General features: G+C 43.1%; 1 protein-coding gene across 2 annotated transcripts in view; it reads left to right on the top strand.

Annotated features, from left to right (window-relative positions):
* Window positions 1–1,918: 1,918 nt before the first annotated feature.
* Window positions 1,919–26,490, top strand: part of SYNPO2L (synaptopodin 2 like) — a 41,963-nt gene continuing 17,391 nt past the window's right edge. Inside the window, exons 1-4 of one of the 2 annotated variants that reach the window (XM_083615546.1) lie at window positions 1,919–2,021; window positions 3,993–4,138; window positions 17,049–17,200; window positions 21,618–22,285. In XM_083615546.1, the coding sequence (XP_083471672.1) occupies window positions 4,031–4,138; window positions 17,049–17,200; window positions 21,618–22,285 (928 nt within the window). In that variant the 5' untranslated portion in view covers window positions 1,919–2,021; window positions 3,993–4,030. Of the gene's footprint in view, window positions 2,022–3,773; window positions 3,831–3,992; window positions 4,139–17,048; window positions 17,201–21,617; window positions 22,286–26,490 lie in introns of those variants that run through there. The other variant, XM_083615547.1, reaches the window with a different exon arrangement.

Consider the following 26,490-nt stretch of genomic DNA (forward strand, 5'->3'; position numbering starts at 1 on the left):
GGCAAAGAGTGAGTCTGTGGACTATCCTTTCAAAGCCTTCAAAGTTAAGTTTGTTGACAACAAAGATTGATGCTGGAGGGACAATTGTGAATGGTTAAAGCTAGGTTAAGAATTCTGCTGTGGCAGCAGTGGCCCAGCTTTCCTGCTGATCTGTGCTATTTTGATGCTGTGCTGCCTGTCCAGCAGAGAGATCTGGTGTGTTTCACTTTCAAGACCACATTAGAAAAGAAAAAAGGCAAGTTTTGTAGCTGGCCAGTGCCAAAGGTGATTCAACAGGTTGCAGTTGTTGGGGCTGCCTATTGCATACATACAGGAATCTTATTCAGAAGTGTTTCATAATTGGAATCCACATCTGACTCTGAAATGGTACAGCTGCCCCAAAGGTTATCCCATCAAGTGAATTTGTGCATGGGGCCACCAATTCTACAGGTCATAAGGCTTCTTCCTCTCCTAGTGTGCTATAAATCTGTTTAAATTCATCATTAATACTCAGATGAGTAACACTTGATTTCCCGTCCCCTGATTGTGTAATGCCTATGATTTGCAGCTGAATGTATTCATTTATTTTTACTCTACCAGAAGTCTTGACGCACAGGAATTTATTTTTTAATTATAGTGCATTAAGCTCAATTGTGAATTACACACTAAAGTAAACAAAAAATATGGGTTTATGGCTAGAGAACCTAACAGTATAAATTCTGGCTGTGGGAAAGAGGGAGGGAGGGGAGGAATATGATACAGATGTTATCTCTGTAATGTTTAATTCCCAATAGCTCATTCGCACATACAAATCACTTATAAAACATTGTAATAATGTTTTAAGTTCTCTTCAATGCATGAACCAGTATATCCAGTTTGGTCTGAGTAAATAACAGGTGAACCTGGATTGCGAAGCTTTCATCGGATTTCAAACTCAGCCATGATTTTACTATACAGTATATAGCTGTAATCCTATAAAACATAGAGGAAGTCCAATTGAACATAATACAACTTCACTAAGCCAAACATTTCTAAACAGGCAGTTATAGGAGTGCAGTGTGAACTTCTGTAAAATGTGGGAGGAGCAATGTGACCTGCTTCACTGCTGTGCTGAGCAAATTAGTGGGAAGAGGCAGGATTGGACACATGGATTACTGGGGAAAGCTGCAGCAAAAGGGTGGTTGTGCCATGCAGGCGGTAGACTATTGATCCATGCAGTGCTCCTCTGATTGGCTCAGATTTGATTGGAGAAGCTCAGCCCTTTCCTAGTACTGTACAGTGGTACCTCAGGTTACAGACGCTTCAGGTTACAGACCCGGCCAACCCAGAAGTAGTACCCGGAAAAACTTTGCTTCAGGATGAGAACAGAAATTGCGCGGCGGTGGTGTGACGGCAGCAGGAGGCCCCATTAGCTAAAGTGGTACCTCAGGTTAAGAACAGTTTCAGGTTAAGAACAGACCTCCAGAACGAATTAAGTTCTTAACCTGAGTTACCACTGTATGGGGCTATACCCTGCATTTGAATCTGGCACCTCCAGCATGTAAAACATACAACTCTTCCTGCCTTGTTTGTGCAGAGGGGAGAAGACAAATTCCCCATCATGTGTATAATTGCTGTCTGTTGCTATAGCTAGGTGATTAGGAAACTGCTTTGTAGTGTGTGCAGGTACTGAGGGTAGTATGCAATGTAGTACTACGACAATCCTCCCTTTTCTTCTCTTCCCATGTGCTGTTCTGAGAGTTCTTCTGAACACCGCCCCAAGCCAATTATGGGAATTGTGGGGGTGCACAAGGGAGAAGAGAGGGGAACCCCACTGCTCAAACAGAAATCATTGCACAGGGCTTCTGCTGATGGGGCTTGTTAGGTGAATTCCACCCAAAACAGTTCCCTCTCTTTTGCCTCTGACATGACTTTTTGTTTGGTCTTGTTTTGTTTGCCAGGCATGGAAGAGGTGAGTGGAAACATTTTCCTTCTGGTGAGGCTTAAAGTACTACGTTAACAATAACAGCAGCAGCAGCAGAACACATAAGGTTCTTCCATGTGTGAGTACTATGTGGGCATCAACACATTCTACTAGTTCCTTCCACAGGGGAATGTCTTCTAGAACACCAGGGGCATATCTGTCATTTCTGTATTTTCTGGTTGTGTAATTTCCTCATCTCTGCCCAGGGTGAGAATATACTTGATATGTGAAATATAGAGTCGCAAAGTGATTTCATGCTCTTTATTCAGCTCATAGTGGTGAGGAGGAATTAATGAATGTCCCCTCAAAGTATCTGCTTTATATACATTATTTACACAATGGGCTGCACATGGTTGGCTAATTCCGGAATTCTACTGTAAGCCAATCAGGTTGTGGATTCACTTCTATCTGGAGCATGATTGGGTGGTTCCTGCCAACCAATCATACTGCTGCATTGTTCTAGGACCAATCAGACTGCTGCATTCTGAATCCTATTGTTCTAGGACCAATCAGACTGCTGCCTTTTGGATCCTATTGTTCTAGGACCAATCAGACTGCAGCAGTTTGGATCCTATTCAACTCAGTACATAACAATATGGTAGTTGCTCCACAAGCACAGAAGAGGCATATCTCTAGTTATAATGTGTTTATAGGTTTGCTTTGCTAGTTGGGGGGGCGGGTATTGACTTTACATTTCCTTTTTTAAAAAATAATATTTATTAAAGTTTCAAAAAAGTTACAAAAATGAAAAATGAGAAAAGAAAAAAAATACAAAATACAAAAAATAGAAACAATTAAAAACAAATCAGTCTTTCCATATCTTGTCTTTCATTTACTTGTTTCCCTGACCTCCTCACACCTCCCTTTTTTGTATTCTAGTTCAATAGTTGTTTCAGCAAATCCTTACCATTTTTGCTTTTATCTTAATAATTTATCTTAATATATTGTAACTTTACATTCTCACCTGTTAACAATCCATTTTTACATACCCCTTTGTAGCATTACTGCTAAAACCACATAACTTCATTCCAGCATCCTTCTAACGTTCCTTAATTTTACAGTGTTTCTGTAGATAGTCTTTAAATTTCTTCCAATCCTCTTCTACCGACTCTTCTCCCTGGTCTCGGATTCTGCCAGTCATTTCCGCCAATTCTATATAGTCCATCACCTTCATCTGCCATTCTTCCAGAGTGGGTAAATCTTGTGTCTTCCAATGCTTTGCAATAATTGACTTTCCATTTCCAACATTTTTGTCATGTCGTCCAGTCATCATGAAGGAATTTGTTAAAGATCAATTTGCGGCTGCTTCTCTGAAATTTTATAATTCTGATATTGATTCAGGCATTTCAACCTATTCCTACATAATGATAGGCCTGGATTGTGCTATCAGTAGTTTTTGACCCTTTAAGCATAATCCAAATGGGAAATCCTTGTACACAGGCCCAACTGAAATAAATGGCAGCTCCCTTTCATTTAACAGGCTTGCACAGGAGAACGTTTCATTGGATGGTATTCATTGCTTTGCATGAAAGAAATGAAGGTTGTTTTGGCTAAGGTGGCATAAACATCTGAATGGTTTTGTGTGCATGTTGAAAAACACAAAGGGCAGCCTTCAGGAGCTTTGGAAATACCAAGTTTTATTGCAAAGCTTAAATCAAATCCTTCCCAGCTGGAAAAGTGTGAGACAAAGCTCTGGAAAGAGACAGGAGGAGAGCTATTTTCAGCCATGCTTTAGTGAAACATCCAGAGTCTATTGCGGGCCAGGAGGTGGGGGGAGCACAGAGGGTGAGATTGACAAGATGCATGTGCAAAATGACTCTGGCCTCTTACCAAAAGTGGAGTCAAAACGGCTGGTGATAGTCTGCTCAGCAGCTGGAGATCTAGAAGGGTATGGAGCATTGGTCTTGCAGGACTAACCTCTAAGGAGGAGGGGGAAAGGAAGTAGTGGGCTGTAGGACGGACTTGAGAAGGTTGATGCTCCTTGCCGCAATGGAAGAGGAAAGCACCATACCTTAAGAGTAAAAAAAGGTTTATTTTTATTTTCGAAAAGGACATTTGTCACCAAAGGAAAAAGACTGTGCTGAAAGCATGGGAGCTGAAGAAGAAGAGGTCGTTGTCACTCTCTCTGGAGGGGCACCCTGGGGCTTCCGTTTGCAGGGGGGCTCTGAACAGAAAAGACCCCTTCAAGTGTCAAAGGTAGGAAAGGAATATATTCTAACCGTCTAAAGGTGAAGAAAGGCCAACGGTTTAATATGTGGTGAAACTTGTTTGACTGCTTCGCTGCATTTAAATAAGTTTATTCTCAGAGCAGAAAGCATGCATTCAAACTACTTCCACCAGAATTGGAATGCCTGTCTTCATCCTTGGACTGTGTAGTTACCCGTTTTAATATACAGTAGCAAGGCTTATTTCCAAGGAAGCATGCATGGAATTGGACTTCAGGATAGTATTAGGCAACATATAACTTGTGAGGTTCATATAGTATTGTGGGCTGGTTTGTGTAGCCAGTGTTTTTGTTAGCATCTTTATTTTTAAGGTAAGCTTCTAATGCAATGGTTAACAGTGGCACATTTTAAAATGCAACTCATGGATTGAAAATTAGGCACTCAGTAAAATGAAGCCTAGATTCAATATGGTTTCAAGTATGGATGCAACATTTAAATGGTTAATCAGATTAATCTATTTACAAATTTTCTGTTGACTAAAACAGTGTTCCTGATTAGTTGGGCAAGTACTTGTAAAAAGTGAAAATGACAAGCACCATCTTTGTTAAAAAATATTTTTTAATGACAAGCACTGTCTTAAAATGTTTCACCCTTTTCTCACATGAGAAAATGTCTAATGTGTGCACACATCATGTGAAAACAAAAGTATATATTTTGCTTCGGAACTATTGTTCTACTCCATATGCACATTTATTCAACAATTGAATTAATTAATAAAGATTACATACATACAACTCTCTAGATACGATGCTTTTTCAGATCTGAGGTTTGCTTAAACAAGGCAGGTGCATGTATCTCTCAATTGTTATTTGTCCCTTGTAGATTAATGAATATGTATGCAAATTGATTGTGGGGCTTTGTCCCATGAAAATAGTCACATAAATTCTTCTCTGGTTTGGAACAAATTTCATGAACTTCTGGAAAGTCAGCTGCCTCTCTGTCTTTAATAAATGCTGTATTGACCTATCATACATGAAACAACAGTTTCGATGGAATGATCTGATCATGCCCAGCAAGAGGGGAGGGTTCCTAAATGCAGGCTGCTGAAGTAAAGCCTTATAGTCTTTCTTGTGTGCAAGCTATCAATTTCTACCTATCTAATCTGTATGCATATGCTGCAATACTGCTAAAGGTAGCAGTGATTCATGTTGAAATAATGGAATATGTTAATCTTGTTTTATGTAAGTTGCATAACTTATAAAACTTTCAATCATGCCTAGTCATGATTGTTAGCTGGACACTGGGTACCTTGCTATCTCCCACTGAGCAGCAAAATGTAATAGCCAATATAGTAGCAGCAGCAGCAGCAGCAGCAGCAGCAGCAGCAGCAGCAGCAGCAATATTAGCATAGTTTATTTTTTATATGCCACTGTTCTGCAAAATTGAGTTGTTTTAATTTTTTGATGTTTGTTGCTCTGGGCTCCTTTGGGAGGAAGATTGGGATAGAAAATTATCAAAATAAACAAATGTACTCATATACAGCATAACCAAATAAGCCATTAAATAAAATAATTAAAAATACAGTGTACAATATCTAAAAGCAAATACAAACAACACTAAAATAAAAGTAACAAGGCTGAACAGTTTTGCACCTTAAAACTGGCAGTAATAAAACTAGGTGTTGCATTTTAAAAGGCTGTTGAAATAAATGCATCTTCAGTTTCTATCAAAACAGACACACAAAGCAGAAGCCTGTGCAATTTCGATAGGGAGAGCATTCTTGAGTTGCACCCTGCCACAGAAAAAGCCTCATCTATTTTACACACATGATGAATGTCCCAAGATAGCACGCCTAGAACAGGACCTCTAGAGTTAATATTCAGTCCCAGGTGGGCCTATATGGGAGCAAGCAAGAGAGGAACAATAGAACATTAATTCATCTTTATTGATTGTCCAAAACTTCCTGCACTGTACAAACTTTAAGAAATTAACCAAGCAAACCACAGGACTTATCACAGGACTGGAATTAGGTTACTGCTGTGCTGTTCAGATGGCCACCACATTGAATGGGTGCTAAGCTTGCAGTGCAGGGCAATGAGGGGGAAGGGATAGTACAAAAAGCAGTGTAAAAATGACAGACATGCACCCAGCACCCCTAGACAGTTCACCAGTGCTCACAGTTGGGGGCTGTGACAGCACCCATGTGCCACTGACGCATGAAGGAAGCCAATGAAGTCACGATGAGAGTATTTCCACAGCACACACCCATGCTTCACTACAAAAAACATGCAAGATGACACCATTCTCCCTCCAATGACCCCACTGACACAGCCCCTGTCGGTTTCCATACAGGGGTCCAAACCCCTTTATGCTCTTCGCAGCCACTGTTTTTGAGGACAGTACACAACCAAAAGGAAGACTTGCAACACAGCACTCACATAGCTTAATGGGCACATATCGTCTCTGGGATATGGGTTCAAGAGCTGCTTGGGGATGGGAAAGAACCTTTCCCCAAGCACCCAAGGGAAGGGGGTGACGGGACACGCAGCAAGGGCAGCCACAGCTGCATACTGACAGCAACTTCCAGTGATTCACACTACCAGTGGGCATAGTGTTGAGAAGCAGCGGGTGGCAGTTTAAGCCCCATTAGGGAGAAGGGAGGAACATTTACATATTTCTCATGCGGGGGGGGGGGGGGAGTTGAGGACTCAAGCTCTACAGAGCAGATGCCTAACCACTCAGCCACAGCAGCAGATAGCATTCAGGTGCCAGGAGCAATGGGAGGGAAAGTCAGTAGTGAAGTCCTGGGAGGGAAAATGAACTGGTGTAAGGTTGTGCTGTTGATGGCTATGTGGCTGTGAATTAATGGGAAAAAGAACACAGCAGTGTGCTACTCCCTCATGCTGCCAACGTCTCTACCCTATTTCAGCCATTCTGCCAACACATCTTTTGCCAGTGCAGCAGCTCAGCTGGAGAAGGGTTCAGCCAACACTAGCTGCCACTGCATCCAAGATGATCCGCTGCTTTATCCGGGGTTCCACCGGGGTAGTAGGGCTTCTGCCAAATTCTACAGCCCTTCATCTGCCAGATCTTCAGGAAAGGGTTGTCGCCCCCAGATCAGTAGTTATCAGAAATTCAACATTCTTGGATGAATCGTTTAGCTCCTGCAATCATGCTATTGCAATTGTAGCCTCTATGCAGCTTCCAGAAATACCTGTGTTACTGGAAAATGGGATTAGGTTCCAGACCTAAATGCTTTGGTAGAAGTAAGCTGTTAAAGGGAATGAGACCTTTGTCAGTCTTTGAAGCTTTGGTGGCTAGTGATGGGATACTACATGCAGGCTGAAGAGCATATGTGCACCGCAAACTTAAGCAGGTCTTTCTGTATTGCCCTTGGGATTCTCCCTAGACCACATGCTGCACACAAAAACCCCTTGAGTCTTTTTGCCAGGACATAATGTATCCTTGAACACTCTTGCTTGCCTTGGGCAAGAGAGAGGAGTGTGTGAGTATGTAGAAACTCATCTGCACTGTATAGTTGTACCATGGCTTCCCCCAAATAATTGAATTCAATATAGTTGAAGTCATGGCTTCCCCCAAATAATTGTGGGAACTACAGCTTGTTAAGTGTCCTGAGAGTTGTTCGCAGGCCCCTATTCCCCTCACAGAGCTACAGTTCCCAGAATGGTTTAACAGTCAATCCCTCTTCCCAGGGAACCCTGGGAACTGTAACTGCAGGATTCCCTGGAGCAGAAAAGAAAGCTTGTGAAGTAGCAGCGTCAATTCTTTTTTCTTAATGATCTAGCCAGCTGCAGCATCACAGTTTTATGTGGTTGAGAAAATACCCTAGATGTGGGGTTACTTCCTCCCTAGAAGCATAGCCATGAGCGGAGAGGTGCCCATGTCTTCTCAAAGAGTGCAACTCTGTGGAATTGGGGGAAATGGAAAAGTCTGCACACAAGTTGGGCTGCTACTGACGTCAAGTCCTTTTGTCAATATCTAGTGTTTTGTATTTTATGTTGGGGTGATGTTGAACCCTGTGTGACTGAAGACTAGGGTTGGTCTCTTCCGTTAGGCCTCAGGCAGTGGATTTGAAATGTCACTGAAAGGCAGCAAACATTAGTTATTTAATTTATTGTATTTTACTCACAGGGAGACTCAGAGGTATTTGCTGTATTGGGGTGCATATTTGGGAGGCAAGGTAGCATATGTTGTTTTGCCCAAGGCAGCAAAATGCTTCGGGATAGCATTCTTAAAAGCAATGGAGAAACTGAGCAGTTTATATACCAATACTGAAACCATGCCTGATTGCTTTGGGTCCAAATAATCCATCTCATCAAAGAGCACATGGAGTCACTGTGGTCTATCCAAATTTGAGCATTATTTAGCTTGTAATCCACTCTGCCCGCCTGCCTTCAAATTGGACCAAAGCAGTCAACACCCACACATATTTGAATTTGTTTATAAGAAGCAACTTCAGTTTCCCCCATTCATACCAAGAGACTTTCCCTTTTTCTAATTTGTTGGTTCTGTTACGCCAGTTAAGTACCAAACAGGGCATTTATACAGATTTGTGCCAGAAACAAATTTCTAAGGGCACAATACACTATGAATTTCTATGTAAGCCCCATTGTGATGTATGTATGTATAAATCATCTTTTACATGTGAACAAGTGGAAATTCTAGTGTTGGTGGGACACAGTTGTTGAATACCATCCTGTGAACTTTGTTCAGTAACAGATTGGCAGCCAGTGTAAATTCTACAAACAAGGTGCTATATGCTGGCAGTAGTTTGTCCACATAAGCAATCGAGTAGTTTTGCACTCCTGCAACTTTTTGACCAACCTCAAAGGTAGCCCCATATAGACTGCATTGCACTACTCCAACTTTGAGGATACCAATGCATGGACAACTGCATTGGTCAAGCTATCCCAGCCCAGGAACGGCCACATCTGTTTTACCAGCCCAAGCTGGTAATAGGCACTCCTAGCCACTGAAGACACCTGTGCCTCTAATGACAGAGCAGGAACCACAAGCACTCCCAAACTATGCACCTGCCTTTTCAAAAAGAGTGTGACCAAGAGCAGGCAACTTGCTGACTTCCTGGTTTTGGGAACCACTCACCCACAGAGCCTCTGCCTTGCCAGGAGTCAGACTCAATTTATTAGTCCTCATTCAATTCACCACTGCATCCAGACACTGGTCCAGACCTTTCTCAGCCATTCTCAATTCAGACACTACGGAGAAAGAATTGGATATTATCAGCATACTGTTGACACCTCAGTCCAAATCTCCAGATAACCACTCCCAGCAGCTTCATACGGATGTTAAATGGCTCTGGGCTTAACCTCAGATAACATGCTAACACTTCAACCCTATAAACCAGCAAGCTGCCTTTACTTGCTCTCTGTTCAAAAACATATGGCTGTTAACCAGAAGATTAGACTAAGCTATTAGGAGGGTCCCAGTCTGTGAACACCTATTCCTGCTGGGAGATTTTGATGCCAGAGTTGGAGAACATTGGGATGGCAGGCTCCCCAAGGCTATGGGGAGCTGGCTTCAGGCACCAACCCTGCATTACAAAGATGTCTACAAACAGGACATGAAGATTGGCAACATTAACCCCATCATGGAGGAATACCTTGCAGACGACCGCAGTGCCTGGAAACAGTCAGGTTGTGTATCCACAAAAGTGACTAGAGAAGGAATGACCACTGGGAGGAGCACAGAAAGAAGAAACTATAGTGCATCTACAGCAGCAAAACCAGATGCCTTCATCTGCCCCAACTGCAGCAAAACATTTCTGCCATAACAAGTCTTTACAGCCACAGCAGGCACTATAACTCTCCAATGGTTTGACTTGATCTCTGAAGGCACACTCTTCCATTGTCTCCTGAGACAGACGGATGCCAACTAACCAAGCGGTGGTTTGAGCCCACCTAAGGACAGCTGTGGGTAGGATTCCTTCATTGTAGGTTGTTGATCTAAGGTCCCTTCCATCTCTACAGTTCTATGATTCTATGATTTTGTTATCCTGTCACAGAGAACCCAATGATGTATTCTCAAAAGCCTTTCATCTGGTGTATTTAAATTTTCTCCCATCAGCAGTTCTGAAAGGGAGGTTCCAGAAAATCCTTTATTGTCAACATAATTGTCTCTGTGAATCAGTCCGGTGAGGTAGTATCTGTAACTCACATCTTACGTACTGCACGTCTTATCATGATATACATAAGATTTTTATGGATCTCTTTTATCAGAAATTTCCAGGATGATTGGATTAAATTGGATTGTTAAATAATACTAGATTGCTTTTCTGCTTAAAACTGGACACTTAATGTGATCGTAACTACAAGACTGTGAGCTGTTTTGTGAAACCAACAGAAACTCCAGTTGGAAATGGGACATACGAACTTGCCGTGAGTGAATGGATTTTTAAACTCCACTCATTGTGGCAGCTGCTGGTTCTGCTGAATTAGCCTTTTGGAGGAGTCGGGTTATGATACTTGACATATCCTTTCCATTCCAGTGGAACAGCTGTTGCTTAATACCTTTTCTCCTCATCAGTGCATTACGGACACATGTATTCATCCTTCCCTGTTTAATTATGTTGCTGCTCTCTGGTCTTCCTGTAGGAAGAATTAGGATGTTTCTATATATTAGGATTTCTGGCAATAAATAGTATTTGTTTCTCATTTGTAATGCACAGTCCATACACTGGTTGAGCATCTGTTGTGAAGATAGTGGTATCACCCCTACCCCAGACCTTCCATATGTTCCTATTTTCCAGGGACATCCCTGATTTAGAGACGCCATCCCGGTTTCTGATTTGATCCCAGAATGTCCCACTTTTCCTTAGGATGTCCCTATTTTCATTGGAGAAATGTTGGAGGGTATGGAGTTATCTAACCCCTGAGCCAATCCCATATAGGGAAGTTTTTTTTACTGTTTAATGTTTTATTGTGTTTTTATATATGTTGGAAGCTGCCCAGAGTGGCTGGGGCAACCCAGTAAGATGTGTGGGTTATAAATAGTAAAATTGTCATTTTGGAATAGGACGTCCCTATTTTCATTGGAGAAATATTGAAGGGTATGCCAGCCCTGCAATTTGCATCCCTCCTTCACTGGGGAAATCCAATTATTCTCTCACATAGTATATTTGTTTCTATTAGGATGACTTATTTTCCACTGCTTGTGATGTTTAGGGAAGTTTTTAATGTTTGATCGTGTTTTTAGTATTCTCTTGGGAGCCACCCAGAATGGCTGGGTGAACCCTGCCAGATGAGCGGGGTATAAATTTATTATTATTATTATTAATTATTATTATTCTTTAGATGGGACAATGAGAAGAGGCTGGTTCACTCTTCTGAATTACAAACAGCAGCAGCTGAACTTTTCAGACAGCACGCAGCAAATAGTAGAGGGGATAGCAGAAGGCATTTGGGATCAGTTCAGTTTCTTGTGTGTGATTACACAGTATGTGATTACGAAGTCACATATAAAGTCAGCCACAAGGTTTATTGCGGCACACTTTGAAAAGTACTTTATAGTGCTGCACTTAGTGAGTTTAAGTGGGTCCTTACTGTTTGTTTCATGGTTTATATCCAGGAATATGTTTTTTGCATCGCTTGGAATCACCATGCTGACTGGGATTGATTGGAGTAGCCAAAAACATCTGGAGGTGTAATATGTGCAAAGCCCAAGATGTACAGAGTATGGGTTGCTTTGAAAGTTTAAGGTACACATTATACTTTTAAATATAGTGTGTACTTTTGTCCTCTCTTCCCAGATCATCTTTTTCACTGATACCAGCCCAGGCTATAGTTGCAAAGAAACTGAGAACTAGTCAGTCAAGTTGTGTTGGCAATGTTATGCTCCAAGAGGGATTTATGAGTTTTTGAAAAGCTGCCTCTGGGAACAAGAACAGTTGGGAAGTCTTTCATCCTATTTTTAGAGTTTCTCCCTCTGTGTGGGGAGCTGGCTGTGAAGACTGAGAGTGGACTTTGTTGATTTTAGATGCCCAGGACACACAACGTAGTTGGACACTGCTTGGTAAATGAAGAGCTTTGCTGCAGAGTTTTTTCCTTGCTCAGTTCCGTACAAACTGGAGTTCCCGAATTACCATAAATCCTGGCATGGACCAAGCTGTGGTTAGGCCAGAGCACTCTGATCTGGCTCCAAGCTCCAGATTTCATAGCCATGGAGGCTGAGAGTTGCTTAGGAGTACACTCTAGGAGTGCAAGATTCTTAAGAGACAAATTGTATGTGATGGTTGCCATTGCCCCTTCAGCAAAATTGGGTTTGCCATTGAATTCCTGTCAAGTGGTGTTAAGGCTTAAACCACAACATGGGTAGGTTAGAGGCAGGAGCTGAATCCACTCGCTTCATTTTTCCTGACCCTCTGAAACAGCCTTTCAATATCATCTTTCCGCTGGTGAGATACCATGAGTTGAAGTAATTCTAGGAGGAAACATCTTTAAACTATGTTTCTTGGGGTGGAAGAATTATTGAGAGAGAGAAGGTTCAGACACTTTCAATGGTTTTGTGATTTTAGGCTGCTTTTACTCTTGGGAAGGCCTTGCAATAGGGTTGTTTAGATCCAATTTGTCAATATGTGTGATTGGCACACAAGGATCCACACACTTCTGTTTTTTCACTCACCATTTTATTGCTTTGCTGCTTCTTGTCATCCATACCACTGGGTGGAGTTTGGTAGAAATATCCTGGGTATGTTTGGGATTTTTCTGTCCTCTCAATCATTCCTCCCCTAGTTATCGTACAAAATTTAAAAGCAGTTTGCTTGGTCTATTTTTTAAATGAAAAATATATTTGTTTTTGCAGAATTGTAATTTAACAGAATTGAGGCTAAGAATGGCTTTTGTTGTAAGGGTTTTAGAAATGGACTGACAGTGTAATCCTATGCAATGTTTACTCAGAAGTAAGCCCCACTGGGTTCTTACTCCCAGCTTCCAGAATCCAGACTGTTGCTATTTTGTGAGTCTGATACAGCTGTATACCAACAAATTTAGGTTGCACAATTGAAGTGCATTTGGTGCTTTTGCGCACACGCACACACACACACAAAACCCCCACATCCCCCAAAATTCACAGAATGTATGTGGTAAGAAAAGGGATGGGAATGTGCACTGGAAAATGTGGAATAAGGGCAATGATGGGCAATACCATACAATGGCTGTGCAAACAAATTGGAATGAAAACTCAACAAACAACAATGTCATATAATCTCCACCCAGATTTTGTGCAAACAAAGCAGGATGACTACTTAATAAACAGGTTGTCTGGAGAAGCACTTGAAACTCTGCAGCTAGTGCAGGCTGGTCCTTCCCTACCATGATGGGATAGAAAGTTGTTAGCATGATCTTTAGTTCCACATGAAACCCGCCCCCCATTTATTTTTATTAATGTTCAGAATATTATGGAACCACAGAAACATGTAAACAATAACAAAAAAATCAATAATATATCCAACTAAAAGCAGGGTATACAAAACCTAAACATATAAAATAATAACAATGATCTGTTCTGATAGTGGAGCAAGAGGTAAAGATAAATAATCAATTCCTCTTTCTGCTCTATAGCTTAAAAAACTGTATTAGTGTGGTGGAGCACCCCACTCCTCAGGTTCAGGACTGAGTGGGAGGAAAAAGGTAAAGGTAAAGGGGCCCCTGACCATTAGGTCCAGTCTGGGGTTGCAGCGCTCATCTTGCTTTACTGGCCAAGGGAGCTGGCGTACAGCTTCCGGGTCATGTGGCCAGCATGACTATGCCGCTTCTGGTGAACCAGAGCAGCACACGGAAACGCCATTTACCTTCCCGCTGGAGCGGTTCCTATTTATCTACTTGCACTTGGACGTGCTTTCGAACTTCTAGATTGGCAGGAGCTGGGACCGAACAACGGGAGCTCACCCCGTCGCAGGGATTCGAGCCGCCAACATTCCGATCAACAAACCCTAGGCTATGTGGTGGAAAACTCATTGCCAAACCCCCAAATCTGACAATTACCAGATTGCATGAGAATGTTGGGGGGGAATCGGGTTTGGGAGAATTTTAATTTTAGCAAGGTGCTAAGAATTCCCCCTTAGAACTCATTGGCATGCATACGCACACACCTATTAGAATGCTGCCATTTTCAGGGGGTGACATCTAAATGTGTCCATCTACTTGCACAGCAGGATTTCCCCTTCCTCTCTTCCACCTGCACCCTTAAATGGTGTGGGACCTTCCAGAGTAAATGGGGGTTTGAAGGTTGGAGGGGAGAGAAGAGGAAGGAGAAGTACTATTGTGTAAGTGGAATCCCATTCATGTAACATTGGGTATCATCCAGAGAAGTCTGTTCTCCCCCTTTTTGGGCAGGTGGCTTTGTGGGCAGGACCTGGGCCTCCCTGGTAAACTGGCCTATCGCAGGCCAGATCGTATTTCTGCCGCCAAATGGGCCAATGGCGGCAGGAGTTAGTGGGTGTTCCCCTGAGTGTGGGACCAACCAACCAATTGCGGCCCTTGGCACCACGCCCAGGGGAAGTTTAAATGCCTGGCTGGCAGGGCTTTTCTGCCTTTCTCTCACTGCGTCCGTTCTCCCACCCACCCACCCTCGGATTAGGGTTTTTCATGGATGGTTTGACCTTGCTATGGACAATGTCAGCCACCTAAATTTTCAGGGGCCGGGCAGGAATTTTTTCCACTTGATTAATTGGCACCACCACTTGGGTTTTCGCCTACCTCGTAGCAATCGTCACAACTTTGTAAGGCGGATAGGCATTGGGTAAGCCTTGGTTGGAGGTGAGGTGGTAGCCTCTGCCTGCCCCTCCATGGGTAAGGGTATCCTGTTAAAAGAATCCAGGAGGAGTGGCTCCTGTCCGATACCCAGACGTGGGCTAGGGCCATACTACTCCTCCAATGGGGACCACTTGACGGATGCCCCGATTGACATAGGGTGTGTGCCCCCCCCCCCCCGCCGCTGCCATCTTCATCCTTAGAAACACTCCCAGCAGATGGGCAGGAGTGACATGTGCAGTTGCTTACCACACTGCCTATGTCCAAACCTCACATCTGTAACCAATAGAGTTGTGGCCTTTTTTGATTCTAAATCAGTATCCTGTGTGGTGTCTAGTTATTTGCACCTTAGGGAACAGGGTGGTCATGGAGCCTCGATATGCAAATGAAAAGCTGATAGTCTATGGCTGTGTACATCCTCCATACATTTAAAGGACATCATTTCCCCCCAAAGAATCCTTCTGTAGTTCATTAAGAGTGCTGGAAATTGTAGATCTTTGAAGGATAATGGTTCCTAGGATGATTTGGTGTTTGTGCTTTAAACAGTGGCGTAGCGTGGGTTGTCAGCACCCGGGGCAAGGCAAGTAATTTGCACCCCCTAACCCATGGATTTGCGCCCCCTAACCCATGGATTTGCGCCCACTAACCCTAACCCCCAGATGTTGCGCCCGGTGCGGCCGGCCCCCCCTGCACCCCCCACGCTATGCCACTGGCTTTAAATGTATGGTGCATGCAGCATTCTTTGTGGAGAAATGTCTCCATGAAAGAGTTGTTTCTCTCCAAATATTGGGCTTGAGGCACCTTTTTCTCAGTCAATTGCATTCTTCAAATACAAGCAGATACCCTCGCTCCAGCTTCTCCCAACGATAGCATCTCACATGAGTGTACATAGTTCTTTATTTTGTTATTTGCCTACAAACTGTACCCCAGAAAACTTGGTGAAATGAGGGAAGGAAACCAGATGGAAACTGCTCAGTTTGATAGGAGCAGGAGAGCCTGTTTGCTCTGTTGCTCTATTACTAGGTTTCATGTTCTCATTCCAGATTTTTTTTTTCTTTTCCAAATGTTAGAGGCAGAGGAAGGGCAAAGTCTCTGGAAGGCCAGGATGATGGCATTTGTGCTGATGAATGTGGCAGATGGAATGAGCAATTTCTATTTTAAGATTGCAGGAAAAGCTTGGAGCTGATCCCCAGAGGCTGATAAAGGTCCAACAAGTGTCTAGACAGCTCATACCTCCCAAAAAAAGATAGGCATTTCTTCCTTTTCCCTGCTCCTCCACTTTGCAGGGGGGACACGGAAGACGAGGATGTTATGCTAGACTCACCATTAGCAACTATGCAGTTTTTAAAAAGTAGGGGTACACTGGGGGAAGGGGTTTGTTTTCATTGGGACAACAGCACACTGGGAGGGAAAGGTTAACCCTATCCTCCCCATGTCACCTAGGTCCTGATGAAAGGACCCCATTTGTTGCTATTAACTGCCAGCTGGCAGGAAGTGGAGTGCCTGGCTTTTGGCCAATGGGGGATGAGTATTTCCCTTGCATTGAGAACACTGCCCCCTACTGTTGTGGTTGGGGATTTGCTGGAGCAATACAGTTCGGCAAGGGAAGACGGTTCTCATGTATGGCAATGCGGGGGAAGGAAAAGACTTGGGGTATTTGCAGCAGGTCCTTTGGCTATATCAGCCCCACACTCACTCCAGTTATTTGAGTGGAGGCTGTTGTTACCTATCCCAATTTGACGTACCCATTTAGGGTTGTAAGGAGATAAGTCTTGGTACTGTGCTCAAGCTTAGGCCGTTCTTTGCAGAGTAGTCCCTTTGTGTGCAATATGTCCGTTCTACGTCGTTTCACGTTACTGGAGTTGCCCCTTGTGAGGGCTAGGTGTGAATGCCATGAGACGAGAGAGAGGACACACACTAAGCAGCTGTCATCTGAGTTATGGTCTCCCTATGTGGGGTTTGCATCAACAATGGGGTTGTGGCCATGGGCTGAAGGGATATAGGGTGTGGCATAAGTGTGCCCCTTTCGTGTGCTGACCAAACCCCCTTTTCAGCTTTTCCATGGTGGTAACTGTCATGCTGTTGGTATCCCTATTGATAGCCCAGGAGGGAACTTTCTCCTTCACTCTCTCTTCTCTGCTTTTCCCTTTTTAGATCCGTAAAAGAAGCAAAGCATGCCGTGGGGGCTTATGGGAAAATGATGAACTGGTAACCATCAACGGGAAATCATGTGCTGGCCTCTCACATGCCAGCGCCATGCAGATCATCGACTCCTCAAATGGCATCCTCAACATTGTTGTTAAAAGGTAAATGATAACAGCTGTTGGCTCTTGGTGTCAGCTGAGCACGGTGAAAAATGCAGCACCCTGTTAAGGTAGCACAAACTGATTTTGATTAAATGTTCAATGTAATTATATATGTGATTTCATATACCTTCCCAGCTATGCCTGTCCCAGAATGCATGCGAGTGTCATATGAAAATGACTCCCCCCGCTAACAGTACAGGGACTCTTTTTCATTATATGTAGTCTGTTTTTTTAAAAACCTCAGAATGACTCATATTAGGCTTCTGGACATGTTGGACATTCAGAGTGTGACCAGGCTGGCCTGTTTAAAAGAAGATGTCAGACGTGTAAGAAAAGCTTTCCTGCACCGTATTCCAAGTGCCTGATGTCTCTTTTAAGCCACAGCTGTCTTGCCTTCTAATACAGCATTAGGACACTAGTGATCCTTGTGGCCTGAGCGGGTGTTGCATTGACATGCTATTATTGCACATTCAGTAGCTGAGAGCCTGGTTTAAATTTGAAGCCAGCTACATGGAATGCTGCATGGGTAAATTCTTGCTTGCTCAGCACTTAGTGTAAATAGGATCAGTGTAATAGCATCATGTATCCGAGTTCTCATTCTGAAGGCTTATGGTTACTTTACTGTTATATTTTTTATAATTGCATTGGAGGGTAGATATCAAGAATATGTGAGCCAGGTAGGTAGGTAGGTAGGTAGATAGATAAATAAATAAATAGATACATTGATCAACACCACGCCAAAGACTTATATGAAAATGTGGGAAAATAAGATAGACACTCTTGTGGAGATTGTTAAGCAGTTATAAAACAAAAGGCAAAAGGTTAGGTTAAACAGTTTTCATATTTCAGGAAAGTTAGCAATGCTATACCCAAATAACCTGTACCAAGACTGTTGCTATTTAACTTATATATCAGGAGTAAGACGTGGACAGTGAGTGAGGAGAGAACCCCTGTGGGCTTGAGTCTTCTTCTTTGAATGCAGCTCCTTGTTGTTTTGCTGATAAACAGGCCACCATGGCTGCCCTCTGGAAGCATGGAGATAAACTGTTCAACAACATAGAAAGGAAAAATTCCGCTGAGCTAATGCAAACGCTTGAGTGAACCAGAGCAGCTCTTTAGATCCCAGCCACTCGGCTCAGTCAGCATGAGCCCCACTGGAAAAACTCATGTCTGTCAACTGAGCCTTAGTTTAAAGTTGTATTCCTGGCAACAGTGCCTGCATCATCACTAGCAGTGCCAATGCAGCCTGTATGGCCTTTTGGCAGCTTTCTCTGGGCTGGAGTATGCTTGTGGGCCCTCTATTAAGAAAGATGTCCAACGTGTAAAGAATTTTATTCTGACACAAGGTCAACATTAATTAAAGGATAAGTTGCACCCATGGGACACTGCTATGCATGCTCATTTGTATAAAAATTAAAGTAGTTAACAATTTTCTCATTTATCAATTGGATGCAGTTAGCAGCTTCATTAAGTGTGCCACAACAACGATAAAGCATAACACTGTAGGCTTAGGCAATTTCGACCATTTTCACATAAGGTGGCACTATTTATTTTTAAAATGCATTGATCTGATCCTAGATCATCTGGTACTTGCCCCTCCTGTTACTTGCATGTATCTCAGTGGTGAATGTCAGATTTTGCACACACGAGAGGCCATGTTTAGTCCCCTGGCTCTCCCGTGAAAAGGACTGTGGATAGCAAGGCTGGGAAAGACCTCTGGTTGTTTGCCAAAACAGATGTGACCCAGGATCAGATTTCCTGATTACTTTCTTTAAGCAGCAGTGGGGAAGGAGGGTGCTCTCCTTTGGATTGGAATCACAGTGCTCAGAAAGGAGGCGTTGACACATTTTCCTGGGTGCTATCAGTGTCGCTTCTTAGGTCAAAACTGGAGGCCCTGGTTGCTGCTTTAAAGAGAAATAAAATGTTGGGAAATCCAGTTCCTCTCTTCCACGTCATCCGTATTTCAGCCTTGAGACATTGGAGAGTACTGCAAATCAAACGAAACTATTAGCTAGAGTGACCAATGGCCTGACTAGATGGCCTGGTAGATAATACAATCTACCAGACCCCAAACTTGCATCCTAATTCCTTGAGAAATTTCATTTCAAGTTGGACTTCTAACTTTAAAATAATTTTCTCAAGAAATTAGAATTCACTATACGAACTTGACAGAGACTTTATCAAGTTGAGATGCACTTTTAATCGGTTTTTCTGTCAGAGTATGTATATTGTGTATTTACTGTTTGTATAGTGTTTTGTTAATTGAAGTATTCTATAAATCACGGGTGTCCAACCCGTCAATCGCCATCTACTGGTCCATCCCAGGGAGGTTTTGCTAGATCACGGTCGATCGCTGGCCCCCTTCCAGCCCCGGCCCCTCTCCCTGCACCAGCGTCTATTGTTGCAGAAGGGAAGCTGGAGTTTAGAAACGGAGGCAGTTATCTGGCCAGCGATCATAAGATTAGTGGCTGCTTCTGTTGCTCCCTCCCTCAGAAGAGCTGCAAAAAAGTCCCTGCCCCCCTAAAAAATTGGACATTTCCCCTCCCCCCAAAAAAGGTGAACAATTTTGAACCCCTAAAAAACGGGTAGATCACTGCCAGATTTTAATTTTGAAAGTAGATCACAGTCTCTCAGGAGTTGGCCACCCCTGCTATAACTGTTATGTAGTTGTAGTTTTTTGTTTTGTTTTGTTTCTTTTCTGTGTGGGCACACTTATTATGCACAGTATAAGGCAGCTTCATATTTCTCTTTCATTAAGAACTAGCTATTCTCCAAGCATCCAAGGGCATTGTGCATTTTCTTTGTTTCCCATTCAACACCATTCTTGCTGGGTTTATTTTTCTTAAAAACTATTTTATAGAAGACTGATAAATATCAAAATCAACAAACAAATAAATTTATATCTCACTTTTCTGATAACTGAAGCTAACAAATGATGGATAATTATGTTGAGACCACACTCTAAATAATATGCACAGTTGCAATTGCTTAACCTAAAAAAGGAGCTGGAAAAGATTCAGAAGACGGCAACCAAAATGAACAAGGGGTTAGCGCAACTCCCCCGTGAGGAAAGGTTATATCATTTGGGGTGTTTTAGTTTTGGGGGGGGAGTGAGCAAGTGGAGAGATGATAGAGGGGTATAAAATTATGAACGGGGTAGTGAAAGTTGATAGAAAGATTCCCCCCCCCCCCTTCTCAACTTACTAGAACCAAATCCTGTGACAAATTAATCTTATTGGTATACTGTTTTGAGGGCTTTTAGGGGGCCTTTATGGACAATCAAACAGTGTCAACATTTTATGAAATATAGTGAAAATAAGATACAAAAATGCATTATATTATTGAAAAATGCCATGCAAAAATGTGCAGATTAGGGAAAACTACTTACATGTGTATATTAGGTGTTGTTCCAGGTGATGAATTTTTATGAGGACTTTATTTACCGTAGTTTTCCATGTATAAAACTAGATTTTTTTCTTTAAAAATTATGCTAAAACGTGGGAGTCATCTTATACATGGATAGTGCATAGGGTGGGCATTTGATTGGTTGCTGCCTTGGCTGTCAGTGGCTATTTGGCGTGTTATTGGTTTCTGTATCAAGGGCTTGTGTTGATTGGCTGCTGCTGCAGCAGTTGGGCAGGCGATTGGCAGCTTCTGCCGGTAAGGGGACAGATGAGAGGCGGATTTCACGCCACGTGTGGGTGAGTGATTGTCAGCAATCCCCCCTAAAAAAAGCTCAACAACCCTGAACCATCTCCCCCCATTTTCTTAAATTTGAGTCCCCCAAAATAGGGGGCACCTTATACATTGGGGGCGTCTTATACACGGAAAAATACAGCATTTTTATTCTTTTGCGAATCAGTGTGGAAAATTGAACTTAAGATTAGAAAAAGGAGAAACAGAGAGAAACTGAAACTAAGAGATTTACCCAGTACTATTAACTAATAATAATAATAATAATAATAATAATAATAATTTTATTTATTTATTTATACCCTGTCCATCTGGCTGGGTTTCCCCAGCCACTCTGGGCGGCTTCCAACAGACTATTAAAATACAATAGTTTATTAAACATTAAACGCTTCCCTAACAAGCCATATTTCATACTAAGAGGTTAAACTTCTTCATGAGAGACCAATGGATGCATAACTAGATACCTTTCCGATTTTTGCTTAATTTGTATGAGTGGCCTTCTGACTGCAATATATAGGAGGTTGGGGATTCACTCTCTGTATCTTCATTAGCCATTGTGTGACACATTTTCATAATTTCCTAACCATAAATTGACTTTGGTTCTCAAAAGAGCTATATTGGAGATTCTGCACAGGATCCACATAACTGCATGAAATATTCATCTGCTGCTTTGTGTGTAACTGACCCAGAATCTCTTATTTTATTTTATTCTTCTTTCCTACAGGGTGCTTAGTGGGAACCCATCCATTGAGGGGCTCCTGCGTTCCCCTTCCCCCAGGCAGCTGCAAGTGCCCTCGCCAACTTCACCGCTCAGCCGGGCCTCCCAGTTGCGCAGTCCTGAACCGGCCGTTCCCCCTGCTGCCCTGGAACCTGAGCAGCAGCCCCGACGGCAGCAGCCCCTGGAGAACATAACCTCACCCCCTGATAGCGAAGCGTACTATGCCGAGACCGACAGCGACGCTGACAACATTGCCCAGGAAAAGCACCGGAGAGCTCGCAAGAAGACCCCCCGTTCTCCCCCAGGGGGACCAAACAATAAAGCAGGCGAGCCGCAGGACGAAGTGTCCCTTTCCGAGCTGAGCGGGTATGACAGCACCCCCGAGGCAACAGCGCAAGCTGCAGAACGTGGAGAAAACCTCAGCGGCGTGGCCAAGAGGGAGATAGTGTGCCAGCCAGGAAGCCGCACTGACACCCCCTTCTCAGAGAGTGAAGCTTTGCTACTGCAGCCACCCTTACCTGAAGACAGAGAGCCTTCCCCAGAAGCTATGCTCCTCCCACATGCAACTAAGAACATTCGAGCAGAGAGGCACCTCATCCCCATGATAGGGCCTGTGGAGCACCCCGTCGATGAAGACCTGACCACCACCTATGCAGAGAAAGCCAAACAAGCCAGTAAGTGTTCCTGGTAGACCTGCTTCCCTTTCCCCTCTCACCTCTTCCCTCCCTGCCCCTCTCCTTTTTGCAAATTTCAGCTTTTCTTCATGCATAATTTGGATTTCCTTAGTGCAGAATTTTAAGGAGTACAGACAGCTCCAGTTATAATTCCGCATTGGTCACTATTACCTTAATATTATCTTCTTTTGAAAATTGTATTGGCTCAAGTTACAACTCAGGAAACCCGAGAGCTCCGTTAACTGCTTCTCCACGTGAAGTGCAACAGACCCTGATCCTTGCTTTACAACATTTATGTCCACTCAACTTCTTCAGTCTGTGGGACTGGCATTGTTACAGCTGCCACATAATACCGTATTGGCCCAAATATAAGCTGCACCTGAATATAAGCCGCTCCCTTAAAATTCCGCAGGCACTCGCACCCATTCTGTTTTACCATATGTCTGTTTCAGCAGTGATCTCATAAAAGTTGATTTTTGTAAGGTTGCAAATTTAAGCCGCACTTTAACTTTTCACGGTTGGAATTTGGGGGGAAAGTGAGGCTTATATTCAGGCCAGTACGGTACTTGTTCCACACCTGTAAGAAATCCATCTTTTATTGTGGTGGCACGTATACTTGGGAACTCCTTGCTTATTGACATCAGGTTGGTGCTGATGTCAGTTGTCTGGGCTATCCTATCCAGACATGCAGAATTTACATGCCATATTTCATTTTAGCTATTGTTGATCTTAGTCATATTTTGACTATTCCAATACTCATTTATAACTGCTTTATAGCAATATTTTTTAATGTTTTACTTGATATTGTTCTAACCACTTAGAGGTGTGTTTTATACATTTTGCTAAATATATAAATGTTTGTGTATTCCTACACATGGAAAGGGACAACAGTATGAGAACTAGCTTTCAAAACTACCTTTGTCAGGCACAAACAATGGTCAACCACATGTCCAAAAAAGCCTCGCCCAAAGTCTAGTTTACTGTTGAAAATTTAGATCTCTGAGTCTTCTTCAGAATCTTCCTGGGGGCTGCTGCTTTCGCTGCCAAATGATGTTATGGCCCTGCTTCTGGGATGACCTCCAAGTTGCAAGTGGTACTCCTCGTAGATTGCAGCTGGCCTGACTCATTTAGCTTGCTGCTCAATGATACAATGCCTTGGATCGGGTAAATGATGTCAGCAAAGGGGCTCTGGATCAGTGGTGATTTCTGCTCAGTAAGTGAGCCCAAGCAGTGACTCAGCAAGATGACAGCATTGACTTCATTTGTTTGGGTGGGGCGTAATGAACTTAATGCAGTTCCCCCGATAAAACAATAAAAATCAAAGAAAATGTGACGATATGCATACTTTACAATACAAATTTATATCAGGTTTAGATCATATCTAGTCCAGAATCCACTTTGTTCAGATATAACACTAAACAATGGTTTGGCATTATGTGAATGATCCGCATGCTCACATGCTCCCATTTCCCTCCTCCTGTGGCGCAGCTGTGAGGTGGTGACCAGAAGCTTTCATTTCCAGTTTTTTAAAATTCTATGTGGTTACCATTGTGTCCAAATCTAGGCAAACTGTGGTTAGTCTTAACTATGGTTTAGTACACGGGTAGGCAAACCACAGCCCGGGGGCTGGATCCGGCCCAATGACCTTCTAAATTCGGCCCGCGGACGGTCCAGGAATCAGCGCGTTTTTACATAAGTAGAATGTGTGCTTTTATTTAAAATGCATCTCTGGGTTATTTGTGGGGCATAGGAATTTGTTCATACATATATATATGTATATATATATATGTGTGTGTGTATATATATATATATATATATTCAAAATATAGTCCGGCCCCCCACAAGGTCTGAGGGACAGTGAACCGGCCCCCTGCTGAAAAGGTTTGCTGACCTCTGGTTTAGTGGAACAATCCATCCCCCCAAAAAACAGTGGTTTATGAATTTGACTTGTTTCTCTAAACAAGAGATAACCCTCAGTTATTAAAAAATGGAAGTTAAACCTTCTGATATTTTAATTACTGTGCCAGAGATGGAGAAAATGAGAAGGAACCCAAGGTTCACCAATGTAACACTAGACCATAGTTTAGTGTTATGTCCGAATCCAGTCAATGAGTTATATCAGTTAAATTGTCATCTGAGTGATATCTGTACATGCACTGTTGATCATTGGTGCTAGATTTCAGAAATGATACTGTTGTTTACCATGTTTTTTCATGTATAAGACTAGGTTTTTTTCCTAAAAAATAGCCAAAAATTAGGGGACGTCTTGTACACGGATAGTACTGAGCGTGGACTGGCGATTGGTTGTTGCTACAAAAATAGGGGGTGTCTTATACATTGGGGGCGTCTTATAGATGGAAAAATAGTCAGTTTTGAACTGTTACGGTTACATGCAATTCACAGCAGCCTTTCTTGTGTTTTTCAATGTTTGGTTTACTGGTATACACAGCCTGCAATTCTAGTGTTGATTTATTCACCTTTCCCCCTTATTTTGTGGATAAACTTTTATACAGCAGTAGCAGTAGCTCCTTCACCTTTTAAGTATTTGCAGCTTGGGAGGGCTCATTGCTAGCCCCTGACCTGCCACCCTTGCTTTACACAGTTGCCACCCCAAGCCTTCAAAGACGGTGTGGAGGCCTACCAAGTCTCCCTATTTGCAAGGCCGTTTCCCCCAAACAATGCCCACCAGCCCACACCTGACATCATATGTGACATCAGGTGTACAGCAGGTAGAGATGTAGCTGTAGACAGCAGGACTGGACCTCCCCCAAGCACACCAGCTGATTCACAAGCAGTTCAATTCTGTTTGGTTTGGATGTTTTGGAAGGGAAACTAACCGGTACTACCAAACCTTGTAGAAAGTAGGATTGAACCCTGTGTGCATCACTTGAGTGGGACAGCCCAGCTGCTAATCACCTGGCTTCATTTTAACACTTGTCAAAGTGGGAGAGATTTTATTTTATTAAGAATCAAATTTCAGAGTCAAGAGCTGAGTGATCTACACTGTAATCCTATATATGTTTAGTCAGAAGTAAGTTCCACGGGACTTACTAATAGGTAAGTCCGGCAAACCTAAATTGCCAGCCCAATAGCTTTAGCCACCTTAGATGGAGGATTTTTCTCTTTTGAATAATGCACAGCCATGAGGCCAATGCTGAGCAAGGCACGGCATGCCCAGCTGTTCTCTGCTATTTGATAGTCCTAGCAGTGGGTGAGCAATGTCTTGCATCATGGCTTATTTTCATAGGCAGAGTCAGAAGGGTACTAGGAAGGCCAGATTATTTCCTATGGAGCATTTCTGAGGGTGCTATAACTAAAGTATTCTGTGTTGTGGGGCAATCCCAAGGCAAGTGGTGCTATGACTTTCTAAAAATTATTTTTGGTTGCTACAGTGAGGGCGGGACGCGGGTGGCGCTGTGGGTTAAACCACAAAGCCTAGGACTTGCCGATCAGAAGGTTGGTGGTTTGAATCCTTGTGACAGAGTGAGCTCCCGTTGCTCGGTCCCTGCTCCTGCCCACCTAGCAGTTCGAAAGCACGTCAAAGTACAAGTAGATAAATAGGTACCACTATGACGGGAGGGTAAACGGCGTTTCCGTGTGCTGCTCTGCTTCACCAGAAGCGGCTTAGTCGTGCTGGCCACATGACCCGGAAGCTGTACGCCGGCTCCCTTGGCCAATAAAGCGAGATGAGCGCCGCAACCCCAGAGTCGTCCGCGACTGGACCTAATGGTCGGGGTCCCTTTACCTTTACATTGAGGGCAGCTCCTAATGTGACACACTTCCTCCTCCTAAACAATTAGCATTTGCATGTAGGAACAAGAATCTGAAATCAGTTACTTTTTTTTCTTAAAAAAATGTGTACACACACATTTTCACACACACCTTTACTTCCCTATGTGTACAACTCTGAAGAAGCCTCAGCTAATCTAGCCTTCTTAGGCTGTCTGTAAAGAAGAGGACCAGTGAACATGCAACACAATCTGCTTTTGTGCTACTATTGATCGGGGAATTTTTGCAATTGAAGTGTGCCCGCATAGTTTTGGCACACTACTTATCTGTAGTTATATTTTGAAGAGTGCAGCATTCATTCCCCACCCCTCCAATCCTGAGCTGTAATGCAGAAACAATCCCTCAGCAGGAGTAGGGAGGAGAAGAAACACCCAGCTGCTCTTGATTCATTCCGGACTGAGGTTGAATCCTGAAAA

This window comes from Podarcis filfolensis, assembly GCF_964270895.1.
Source record: "Podarcis filfolensis genome assembly, chromosome: 5".
Lineage (NCBI taxonomy): Eukaryota > Metazoa > Chordata > Lepidosauria > Squamata > Lacertidae > Podarcis > Podarcis filfolensis.